At 36.1% G+C, this 13,430-nt stretch overlaps 1 protein-coding gene across 1 annotated transcript; it reads right to left on the bottom strand.

Annotated features, from left to right (window-relative positions):
• Positions 1 to 3,602: 3,602 nt before the first annotated feature.
• LOC140051601 (uncharacterized) lies at positions 3,603 to 12,289 on the bottom strand. The gene is made up of 2 exons (XM_072096867.1): positions 12,239 to 12,289; positions 3,603 to 6,126 (listed from the first exon to the last, which is right to left on the bottom strand). The coding sequence occupies exon 2, from the start codon at positions 6,114 to 6,116 to the stop codon at positions 4,182 to 4,184; it is 1,935 nt and encodes a 644-aa protein (XP_071952968.1). The 5' UTR covers positions 6,117 to 6,126; positions 12,239 to 12,289; the 3' UTR covers positions 3,603 to 4,181.
• Positions 12,290 to 13,430: the final 1,141 nt, after the last annotated feature.

Here is a 13,430-nt window from a genome sequence, read left to right as displayed (position 1 = left end):
GGTTTAATGATTGATGAGATTTCCATATGTAGACAAACTTAAACTCTGTTTACACTATCAAACTTGATGTGACAAAAATGTGATGTGCACATATATGGACATGATAATGTTATATCACTACCATATTTAGGCACATCCCACTTCTTTTGTCAAACTAGTTTGATAGTGTAGACAGCTTTACTTATTTTGGTCATTTGTTGATATACAGTATGCGAATACAGTATATAGCACATTATCGCGTAATGTACGGTAATTGAATATTCAAAAGGTCATATTTTGGCCATTTGTCAAAATCCCTTTCCACCCTTTTTATTCTTCGACATAACTGATTACAAACACTCTATAAGATTATGATAACGCAATATATGCGCATATATAGCAATATTATCGCACAATGATTGACTTTTAAAAAGTGGATATTTTGGCCATTTTCCGACAAAATCCCTGTACTAATAGTACAGGTTTTTTTTCTCCAAAATTGGCCAAATTTCGACCCTTTTCTTTTTCGACATAACTGGTTACAAACACTCTATTAAGATGATTATAACGCAATATATAGCAATATTATCGCACAATAAAAGTTGTTTTCAGACCTATGTTGAAATAGGCTTCGTTCAGAATTGCTATAGGCTTAAGTTGCCGTTGACATGAAAAATAATGAAATATTAGTGTCGATTTCAGGAAGACGCCTTATATTCGACAATTTGTGCTTGTTGATTATGTGGAATTATCGAATAATGACTATCGTTCCACATACATATCGGTTAACTAATTAATCTTAAGGCATAACAGCTCGTAATCATTCCTTTCGTTTATCCCCTTGCTCTAGCCGTCGGGCCCCACTTAGGGAATTTCCCTATCTTATTCCATGACATCATAAATTAAGTGATTATAAGTATCTATGTGAAGCGCCAAACAGAATAATGAGAAAGTAATGTCATTACCAGGCCCACGCACGCGGGTTATATTTAGCACGATAACACGTGATGTGACAAATTAGAAGATGACTTTGTAATAAAAACGTGAAAGCTTAGGATTAGCATCATTGATATCGGATCTCAAATTACATTTCCCATCATCCTAAGTGTTTAATAATCTATCTATCTCTTATCGCTGTTATACTATTTCAACAGGTTTTCGTCTTTCTCATTTTAACACTGCAGATGCAATTCAATTTCTAACACAAGTATATTTTACAAGTTATAGGTTAAACAGCGACGACTCAACAGAATACACAATCTGCCTGCCTCAATCTCGTAAAAAAAAACCAAACCTCTCACTATAATAGGCCTACTACCTGTTTCTTGTCCACGATTTGCTCCATGTCTTGAGCTCTGCCCGTAACACACCTTTCACATTTTCACAATTCTTAATCTTTAGTTTTCTTTTGGTCGTCCCACTACAGTATTGTTCTTAGTGCAAACACGTGATACGTCTCCATCCGCTCAGTGTTTTGAATACCATACAACAGCATTATAATTGACATGTTCTAGTGCCCTTGTGTTTAAGCTCTGACTGACTGGACACCGTAATAATTTACATGTTCTAGTGCCCTTGTGTTTAAGCTCTGACTGACTGGACACCGTAATAATTTACATGTTCTAGTGCCCTTGTGTTTAAGCTCTGACTGACTGGACACCGTAATAATAGATTTTTTTAAATTTAGAAATTTAATGAGGTATATTTAGCGGTTTTGGCCCGATGTGGGTGAATTGTTTGGATAGGTCCAACGAGCATATTGAAAGGTTCAAATGAAAGCTCTAAATAAAGTTATCTATCATTATGATAACTGTATCATTATCGTTGAGCTTCTTCGTTTGAAAACAGATGATGTACATTTAATGAGATAAATAAATACAACTATTGATTCACTAAAGGTGCTCAACATTAAAATATAGGATACGAGTCAACTGGAAGTTATGCATGACAACTACTACATTCCCTTTCGAATACTCATTTTCCTTAACGAAAAAAAAACTGATAAAAGAGTTGATGTGGTCTGTGGGGAGGTGATTTGGTTGGTAATGCAATAGCGGCGATTAAACACACATCATTGGGGATGAAAAGTAATCAAGTTGTATAGTTATGTGCCATTAGTGTGGGATACCATCAATAAAACCAACGATTTTAAATACAACTTCATTAATTTATAGATAATTTGTGCATTCACATGCATCAGGTACTCGCAGCACTAAACTACTTATTATTATTTTGGAATAAAAAGTGCCTGTGTTGTTCGCGTGTATGTGGTGGGGCGGGCGGTGTGTCAATTTTACCCGCAATGTTTGCTTTCAAATAGCTCCCTTAATTGAGCCGGGTTATATGCACCAGGTGATACATTGTTTAACAGTGGTATGAGAGAGTCGAAAGAATGGACTAACAATAGATTAAATATTTAAGCATACCATAACATTATAAACGAACGGTACGTGAACTAGGAGGGGCAAAGAGTGGGGTTTTTAATTAGTAGCACAACAACCATCGTCTTCCCATCGTAACATTCAGAGCGCAAACAGAATCCTTTTTCAAACATCTCTAAGTGTATTGTAATTTGTTTTCTATTTCTAATTTGAAGAGCATCATGCAATTAAAGATCAACGTACTGTTACGTCGTACTAATCTGTAATGAAAGGACTTAGGAGGCCAACTATATTAAACCTTTATTGCTTAAAATACGTTTTTTAAATGACGATTCAGTTTTGTTTACTCTCAATTATCGCCCGGAAACGTCATTATGCTTTGGCGTGCGATATTATTGCCATACGTTACAAAATATGTGTACGCGTTCTAGATACGGACCGTCCGTCCGCATCATTTGATTTGATTTGATAGTATCCGATGACATTTTGGCGAAAGTCTCCAACAATCTAGGCAGTTAAATTAATGAAAATGTGTCAAACGATATGAGATTTCCTTCACTAAAGCGATGGATTCGACATGATTTGTTTGTTCAACTTAGTTTCATTTGCCTTAAGATATACATGTAGACTAATTTGCTTTATTATGAAAACTCACTAATGTGCGTTACTAACGCGATATTAAAACTGCACACGCATCCGATCATACAACACAAACAAAAACTATACATAGCATTAACATTGCTGAAATTTAGAGATTTGAATTATATAGAAAAGAATTTTCAATTTCATTTTAGTAAGTTTATAAAAGATAAATTTTCTTTTCTGAAAGAGCTATTTAGCTGAAGTTAAGGAAATGAACCGAAACATTGAGTATGTGTCGACTTTAATATTGAGCAATATGAGAATTCGACACGGATGCTTAGCGAGTTGGTTACGACGAAGATTGCATGGTTCGTTTTGTTTGTACCTCAAAATTCAAGATTTTCCCGCTTCTTCTCATCACGCTCAACAACAATCCCTTTGGCATTCTTTTGAGATTGTTGGAAAAGTTTTGTAAACTTTGTTACAAAATTGGTCGAACATTATGGGATATATTAATGAACTTGATGACGTAATAAAGCATAACCATAGAGAGAGTCCTTACGATAAATCGGGGTCGTAAAGATTAACAAAATAAAACAACCGAATTTGTGACGTCATTTGATGAGATAGCGCTTTCAACGAGCAAACTGACACGTTACGCAATTGCATCAACATTTTATTACGTCATTTCAACACAGGACTATCGTCTAACACAATCACACATTATAGAGCATCTTATTCTTTACATTAATTAACATTTACACATTATTTAGTTAATAAATTAATCAATTTAAAATATTTTTATATTGCAATATACATATTTAAATTTAAGTTTTCTATTTACAACTTTCTTAAATGCGTATCATGACGTATTGATTTAATTTCTTCACATATCCCCCACCCTATTGTCTGCTTGGGTAGTATCTAACAGGGCGATGAATCTGAATGTCTCTCGTGACACACTTGCGGTCTACAACATTATACAACAAGAACAAAACAAATGAATTGTATGTGAATGTCATTAATACATTTTCTAAAATTCACGATTCATTTTTGTCTAGGCCTACTAATACTTTAGTCTAATAGAAAAATACTCGTCGTTTATCGGATTTTTTTCATCACTAACACTGCTACCACAGAGATAATTTTCATAATTCATAATAACAGATTTGTTTTATTTTTTAATAGTTTATTTTTGACGTCATAATATTTGGATGACGTAATTGTTCAAATGTTTTGTTAATTATTCTCTTCAGCTACAGCTTTTGTATCTTTTCGTGGACGTGGACGAGGACGGCGAAAATAATTGGCTCTCTTTTCCTCTTCTGTCATCTCGCTTTCGTCCGCCGATCGCGGCCTTGGACGCCGAAAGTAATTTGCCCTCTTTTCCTCTTCTGTCATATCGCTTTCTTCCGCCGCTCGAGGCCTTGGACGCCGAAAGTAATTGGCTCTCTTTTCCTCTTCTGTCATCTCGCTTTCGTCCGCCGCTCGTGGCCTTGGACGCCGAAAGTAATTTGCCCTCTTTTCCTCTTCTGTCATATCGCTTTCTTCCGCCGCTCGTGGCCTTGGACGCCGAAAGTAATTTGCTCTCTTTTCCTCTTCTGTCATCTCGCCTTCGTCCGCCGCTCGTGGCCTTGGACGCCGAAAGTAATTTGCTCTCTTTTCTTCTTCTGTCATCTCGCTTTCGTCCGCCGCTCGCGGCCTTGGACGCCGAAAGTAATTTGCTCTCTTTTCCTCTTCTGTCATCTCGCTTTCGTCAAAGTAATTTGCTCTCTTTTCCTCTTCTGTCATCTCGCTTTCGTCCGCCGCTCGTGGCCTTGGGCGCCGAAAATAATTGGCTCTCTTTTCCTCTTCTGTCATCTCGCTTTCGTCGGCCGATCGCGGCCTTGGACGCCGAAAGTAATTTGCCCTCTTTTCCTCTTCTGTCATCTCGCTTTCGTCCGCCGCTCGTGGCCTTGGACGCCGAAAGTAATTTGCCCTCTTTTCCTCTTCTGTCATCTCGCTTTCGTCCGCCGTTCGTGGCCTTGGACGCCGAAAGTAATTTGCCCTCTTTTCTTCTTCTGTCATCTCGCTTTCGTCCGATGCTCGTGGCCTTGGACGCCGAAAATAATTGGCTCTCTTTTCCTCTTCTGTCATGTCGCTTTCGTCCGCTGCTCGCGGCCTTGGACGCCGAAAGTAATTGGCTCTCTTTTCCTCTTCTGTCATCTCGCTTTCGTCCGCCGATCGCGGCCTTGGACGCCGAAAGTAATTTGCCCTCTTTTCCTCTTCTGTCATCTCGCTTTCGTCCGCCGCTCGTGGCCTTGGACGCCGAAAGTAATTTGCTCTCTTTTCCTCTTCTGTCATCTCGCTTTCGTCCGCCGCTCGTGGCCTTGGACGCCGAAAGTAATTGGCTCTCTTTTCCTCTTCTGTCATCTCGCTTTCGTCCGCCGCTCGTGGCCTTGGACGCCGAAAGTAATTGGCTCTCTTTTCCTCTTCTGTCATCTCGCTTTCGTCCGCCGCTCGTGGCCTTGGACGCCGAAAGTAATTTGCTCTCTTTTCCTCTTCTGTCATCTCGCTTTCGTCCGCTGCTCGTGGCCGTGGACGCCGAAAGTAATTTGCTCTCTTTTCCTCTTCTGTCATCTCGCTTTCGTCCGCTGCTCGTGGCCTTGGACGCTGAAAGTAATTTGCCCTCTTTTCCTCTTCTGTCATCTCGCTTTCGTCCGCCGCTCGTGGCCTTGGACGCCGAAAGTAATTTGCTCTCTTTTCTTCTTCTGTCATCTCGCTTTCGTCAAAGTCATTTGCTCTTTTATTTGCCGCCATGTCCGTTTCATCCATTCTTAGACGTCGATGGAAATTGCCGCGTTTTTCAGGTTCCTTCTCAACGTCGTCACCGTCACTTCTTAGTCGACGGTGATAGTTGGCCCGTTTGTCGTCTTCCTTGTCGTCGCTAATTTCTTTTGTATCCTTTTGCAAACGTTGAAAATAATTTCCTCGTTTTTCATCTGAATCCTTTGTATCACCACTCACAACACATCCTGAACTTTTCGTAGTTGTTGTATCTGTGGCCTTTTCATTGTCACATTTAGTATTTACTGGTTTCACGAGTACTTTTTCCGGTTCTGTGCCGATAACACTTTCGGCTGACAAAATTCCATTTGGAACTAGTATAAGAATGAGTGCAAATGTCACGTACATTTTGAAGAGTCTAGAAAAGAATAAGATTTGAATAAGAACGTCAGTCAGCAGAAAATACAACTTGTAAATGCGATGGGTCACATAATAGTAATCAAGCAGCTATTCACTCATCAGACATAAACAATGTGAGTGAACTTTAAGTTTTGGTCACCGATTCTAAGTAATACAACTAAATTAGGCAAATTAAATATGTAACATATTACATTGATGATCCAGGTTGGAGAGTGGTACAACAGAGATATATTAACAATGTTTAAGGTACGTTCTATTTATCGCAAATAGCGTGCGCGATGCATGATGGGAAGGGTTTGAGTAAACGTCACGACGCGTACGTACATGATTTGTTATTTGTACGTACGCGTCATTACGTTTGCTCCCAAACCCTTCCCATCATGGATTGTGCAATGACGTTCCTTGGGATGGCGAAATCAAGCTATTTGCGATCAACATATTGTTAAAACGTCAAGCTGTGAAGAGCCATAATTATTATACAAATCTAACTTTGATTCTTCATCGCACAAGGTTAGCATGCAAGATTTTAATTTTCTCATCACGTTGAAAACCAATTTTGGTAAATACGCTTTTACTATCACATCGTGTAACCTTTAGACGTTACGTTAACAATTTGACAGTTTAAATTGGCAGGTACGTGTCTATCAGGCTATTGAAACCATGGTGATAGTACAGCCACAATGATAGAACTCAATGATACTTCTGACCAATAACAATGCAGTTCGCAAGTTGAATGAAGGTCACATGACGTACGCTATCGTTTTCATTGGTTTAGATTAATTTGGCATTTTTTATGTTCAATGAATGATATACATACAAATAACTGATTAGAATTCTTCGAAATGTTTCAATATTAAGTTACTATTATTAAGTTCCTAATAATTGGGTCAACCGGCTCAGCTACAGTGATTCAGTTCACTTAGGTTGACCCTGGTCTCCCCAATTTCAGTTTTTGTTTGTTATGTATATATTCAAATAGACCAAATAAATTATGAAATGAAATTGATTATGTTAGAATTAATTAAACATTATTTGCCATACTACTGCTGTTGGAAGTTACATACTCTATGTAAATATTGAGCTTGAGACTGGACATGTTCAATTAACTCAGCATCTCTATGGATACTCGAGCAATTTGTTAGCACAGCAGTGCCATAAAAGTGTAAAATAAACTGAATTCGTAAATTAATGCATATAACCAATATCCACGTTAATCACATTCTAATCAAATAGCAGGCTTCATTAAAGTTTATGCTTTATTTAATGACAGTATAGATATCTATATTAACCCTGCAGATTGTTTGAGTGAACAAGCTATTACAAAATAAAAAATAATTAAAAATGTTCAATTAAAACTAAAACACTCGTCTACACTGCAAGCAGTATTGTATTAGGAATACAGAAATGACGAGAGAGTGTTTAATTCTCAACACGACTAAATACAAAAATATCTTACACAGAAAATAAATGTTGAAAATAAACTAATTAAATATTCATAAACGAAATAACAATTAAAATTAGTACTTCTTTAAAAAAAAAAACCAAGGTTGAAGTTCGAGCCACTACAAAGGCGTAGACCATAGTATGTTGCATGATTTAAACATTGTTTAGGCCTATATATATAAAGGCGTAGACCATAGTATGTTGCATGATTTAAACATTGTTTAGGCCAATATAAAGGCGTAGAACATAGTATGTTGCATGATTTAAACATTGTTTAGGCCTATATAAAGGCGTAGACCATAGTATGTTGCATGATTTAAACATTGTTTAGGCCTATATAAAGGCGTAGACCATAGTATGTTGCATGATTTAAACATTGTTTAGGCCAATATAAAGGCGTAGACCATAGTATGTTGCATGATTTAAACATTGTTTAGGCCTATATAAAGGCGTAGACCATAGTATGTTGCATGATTTAAACATTGTTTAGGCCTATATAAAGGCGTAGACCATAGTATGTTGCATGATTTAAACATTGTTTAGGCCTATATAAAGGCGTAGACCATAGTATGTTGCATGATTTAAACATTGTTTAGGCCTATATAAAGGCGTAGACCATAGTATGTTGCATGATTTAAACATTGTTTAGGCCAATATAAAGGCGTAGACCATAGTATGTTGCATGATTTAAACATTGTTTAGGCCTATATAAAAATAAGTATAATGTATAAATACAATGCCAAGGGAGCAAAAAACTAGTAAGGTGTGTCTTTAAGGTATGTCTTTAAGGTGTGTCTTTAGAACGAAATGCAGGTGTGGTTTAGTATCAGTATAGAATATTCATAGTCGGAAGCCCCAATGTCTGTGACTGTCTGCTGGATGACAGTATATTAATACTTAATATAATATTAGGCCTAACTAACTAAATTTGCTGAAGGATATATTCATACACAGTAAAGAACCCACCAATGTGATCAAATTACTATTGGTTTACTAATTAATTTGAGAAGGTAGGTTTTTAGATGTCCATTCACACGAAATGATTGGCATTCATAAAATAATAAATATATATGCAACTCATTTTGACCGCTCAAATTAATCAAATTTAATTTGAATTTGTGTGCCTACTCATCAATGTTTAATTGTGATTGGGGTAATTGCTTGTTTGGTTTACAGTCAACTGTCGTTACGGTTTATTCGGTCAATACGGTACGCAACCGTTTGGTAGACGCAACGCAAGCGAGTTGACCAATGACAAGCGACAGTTCGAATAATCCACCGCTTCTGACCAAATCACTTACGTTCTGTTACGTACTTGTGTTGCGTTTCTAATGGAAATCAAGCATAAGTAATTTGACCAATCACGAGCGATGAATCATTCAAACTGTCATTTGTGATTGGTTAACTCCCATACGTTGCGTTTATGTAATTTCATTGCGTCCAAGCGTGAACCAAGATTAATTTTACTTGTCAATTCATTAACATTCGCTTTTTAATATTTCATAATACAATGTATATGTATTTCAGCTTTCAACTCATCAAAATGGACACTTTTGACAACCGCCTTTCTTAAATTATTTACATAAACACTTACTCTAAATACAATGTTTAGTTAGATTTCACCTGGAATTCATTACAAACATACTATGTATAGTGTCCTCCGAGTATGAATTAAGCTTGATTCCCACTTGGTAACGCAACGCAACGCATTCAAACGCAACGACGTAAGCGCAATGCATGTGATTTATATCAGCGGTGGTGAAAAGGTATGCGCGTCTCTATCGTTTAGACTTTGAGTGCGTTCATTAATACTAAACATTTATTATGTCACTTTAATGGTTCCTACACTACGAAGTTTATGGCGCGCGCGCCCAAAACAAGTTGTGCATCAATTTTGAGCCTATTTAGTAGTACGGTAATATAATTATTCTACTTCTGAAATTGTTGGTGATTTGAATTCGATATTGACAGAGCATAATATGCGTCGTTTAAGTTCTGATTTTACGGCTAGTATGTAATTTACCGAGCGGCATTTAGGCCTATTGATATTATCGCTAGTATGTCATTTACCGCCGCCGACCGACATTTAATGATATTCGTTCATGTTCAGCAGAGACCATCATAAACTTTTAATTCTTTTGATATGCCTGATCACCACAAAAATGTTACAAAACTGTTAAGTGATCTCAACTCTCAAAGAGACCTATAGTTTAATGTCTTCTCTAACTTTTCCATTTAAACAACTTCTGTTTGGTTGTCAGTGGCTAGTACAGAGGAATTTTCGGAGTAAATGTCCTCTTTAATTTTATGTAGTCTAAACATGTTAACTACGCCGTTAAACTTTGACTAATAATAATTGACCCCTGAATGTCTAATAGCGGTTCTTAAATTGACATTTGCAAACGTGTTCTGAGAATCCTCACTTAGCCTCCGAGAATGTCATTATTTTTCACTAGCGACGCAACGCAAAGACGTAATGCAACGTAAAGCTTGGCAAATCACAAGCGATGGATTATTCGAACAGTGGCTTGTCATTAGTCAACTCGTTTGCGTTGCACGCGTACGTCATTGCGTTGCGTCTCTAGTGGGAATCACGCTTTAGCGAGTAAATATTAAATTAAGTAGTAGAATGTGTTGCTCCTTGATACAAGGAAGTTACAACATTTTTACAAAATAAAACATAATTTAGCCCAAGTATGTATTTGTTGAAATTGAACATTAGGGAAATAGGGTGCTCTGACATTAGGGAGCTTCCTATTTTCGAAAACCGACGATTTGGGGACATACGCCTGGACGTACGCCTGGACATACGCCTGGACGTACGCCTGGACGTACCTACAAACCACCAACAATGTATTGAGGAATAGAGTATGGAGGAGACATACGCCTGGACGTACCTACAAACCACCAACAATGTATTGAGGAATAGAGTATGGAGCACGTCCCAACTTCCCCCTGCTGCGAAAAATAAAATAACAAGACTCAACTAATTGTTCTTAAGTTGTCGGAAATCGAAATATCCTTATTACCAAAATTTACACGATCTTTCATCTTTACAAATTAATCAACGATAAAAACATATATTGTGACTACAACACATTCCCAGTTGGATACGAACTCATTAGACATCTAATACCGCTTGCCGAATACACGCACAGTTAATCAAGCACAAACTAACCATCGCGTAAACTACTAATCGACGCGCACAGTATCACTCATGCGCAATGAAATCACAACCACATAATTTGGCGCAACCTGATAATGCTCAACTAATCACAAAGATTTACTATCAATAACCCATTCGTACCGATCATGCGCAATAGTGTATTCGGGAAACTGTCAGTTCGTTCCACCAAATACGTGCAAAGTTCAAGAATAATATTCCTAACCAGGGAAGAGTGAAAAACTGACCTAACGCACAATATGTAGGCCTAAAATACATGGCAACCTGACTGTACATTCACCGATCACACATTAGAAAGTTTTCTTTAAAAATTCTAAGTATAGTTTAATTAAGCCAATAACTAGGCTATTTCAGGATTTTACTGAAGTGTTTTTACTTAAATTGGATAATTTTTAGATTTTAAATGTTCCTAAAGTGTGATATGAATATGACCACTGGTGACGACACAGTTATAACTGAGACCTGCAACGACGTAATCTTTCGATTTAAGAACGATTTTAAAGGAAATTAATTACTATTTTTAGTTCATTGAATGCTCATTCCAGAGCAAAGCAAACATTATATGACTGGTAATTATATTTTGTGTACATGTTTATTGTTTGTATGTTGATGACCTTTTCTGCTATAGATTCTACACGTTATGTATTTAGAAACTTGTCCTATAAATAGTATTTATTTTAATTCAACAATGCTACAATTAAATATTGTCGTAGTGTGAAAAGGGCCCTCATAATAAAACAAAATAATATGCATATAATTAACAAACTCATAACTTGTTAGAACTTCATCTCCCCGCCCTTTTTAATACACATACCAGGGAACTACTTTAATAACTTACTATCTATAAATAAATCAGTCTTGATTCGAAAATGCTGCATAGTCAGTCAGAAAGTGATTCGGTTCTTTCAAAATATCGTTTTGCAATTGTGTCCTAGAACCAACAACCTACACCTATCTACTCACTTGTAGGCCTACTTACATATTTGTAATATAAAGTTTTAATTTTCTAATAAACATTGAATATATTGACAAACACATATTTGTAAAGGTTTTGCAGTGTTATAGTTGATAAAAAGATATACGGTAGCTGAAGAATATACAATAATTGGACACAGTTCACTTGGCTTAATAAACTGAGAATACTTCTCATAACAATTTACTTTTACGTGTAATTAGTTTCGAATATGAATAATATAAATAAATAAAAACATTCTCACTCCTGAGGACGATTAAAGCATATTGATCGAATCGTGGAGAAACTCAGATACGTGGTGTACCGCAAACTTTATATCAACAATATAAATAATGTTTGGCATACAAAGACAATTATTTTGTATTTTCACCAAAACACATATATTTGTTTTTTAAATTCTACAAAATTGTAATAATTACTTTAAATTAATTTCTTAGTGTTGAACTAAAATTTACTTACCGTCGGGGTGATTGGTGTTCTTAAACACTGAATGAATAAAACGTAACTTACCTTAGTGTTTCCTAGTGTTACCTAGTGTGAGCTCATCAATACACAACCAATGCTAAGAAATCAAGGAATGTGCTTATAAAGGAATAACATCTACTCGCTGATTGGTCAGTTGAGGTATCGATAACTGTACGTAAGACGAAGACGTATAAAAATGAAGTATTTGATGTGAATCGATTGTATGCTGTAGCAGGAGATAATATACTATTAATTACAGATCAGACTGCTGTCACTGAACGCCGGGATACGCTAAAGGAATTTGTGTTCATTTTAACTTGAGTTTAAGAATGATTTGTAACACACTATGGGCTTCCAACATCGATTGAAACGTGAATTACGATCTTTATACAGATATCATCAAGTCATTTATCTATGCAGTGTCATTTTTATGTGAAATTAAAGATAATTAATGCACAATTATAAAAGTCAAAATACTAGGTTTTCCTAGTATTGGTCCCACAGGTTGTAAAACAGCGTATACTCTGTTTCAACATAAGATAATTTTATTTTTATAATATCAACGTGTAATACTATTTTATTTTAAAGAGAACGTCATTCTAACGTCAATCTACATTCGCATTCAGTTGGAACCGGATAGGTAATTTAAAAGGGTGTGTGCCAAATACACCAGTAGAAATTCACTATTCAAGGATAACAATTTAAAATTAAAACATTTTCTTCACGCTAATGTTCCGGTAAGTGTGTACATCCATGGAGAAAATAAAAGGAACCTCCTTGATATACCATCACATTATACACGCGCGCGTTACGCATCACCGTCATTATCATCATCGTCATCAATGATCATCTCAAATATGCACGATCATCAATAATATATTATTTAAACACTTTAGATAATTTAGTAATAAAAATAGAAGCACTGACTCGTCTTATTCAATTACTTGGATGTGAATTTTCAGTGTCTCTGCCCTTTGGGAATAAAAAGATCTTTGTATATCATTTAAAGAATAATTATAAAAACTAATTATCGCAATATATATATATATACTACTACTCTTGTTGCCAATTCAAGATCTTCATCTCATAATTCTTACTAAGTTCACAATAATTCCAACACATTATTTAAGATCGTTCTCAAACTGTCCATTATACTTTCAATTAATCAATGCTGTACATTGCCATTCTACTAGTGTTCTTAGTTCCTAATTACAAGTGTAATGCTTGTTATAATTAA

This window comes from Antedon mediterranea, chromosome 6 (genome assembly GCF_964355755.1).
Source record: "Antedon mediterranea chromosome 6, ecAntMedi1.1, whole genome shotgun sequence".
In the NCBI taxonomy this organism is placed as follows: Eukaryota; Metazoa; Echinodermata; class Crinoidea; order Comatulida; family Antedonidae; genus Antedon; species Antedon mediterranea.
The sequence above is the reverse complement of the archived record's forward strand: the minus strand, read 5'-3'. Positions and strand labels throughout refer to the sequence as shown.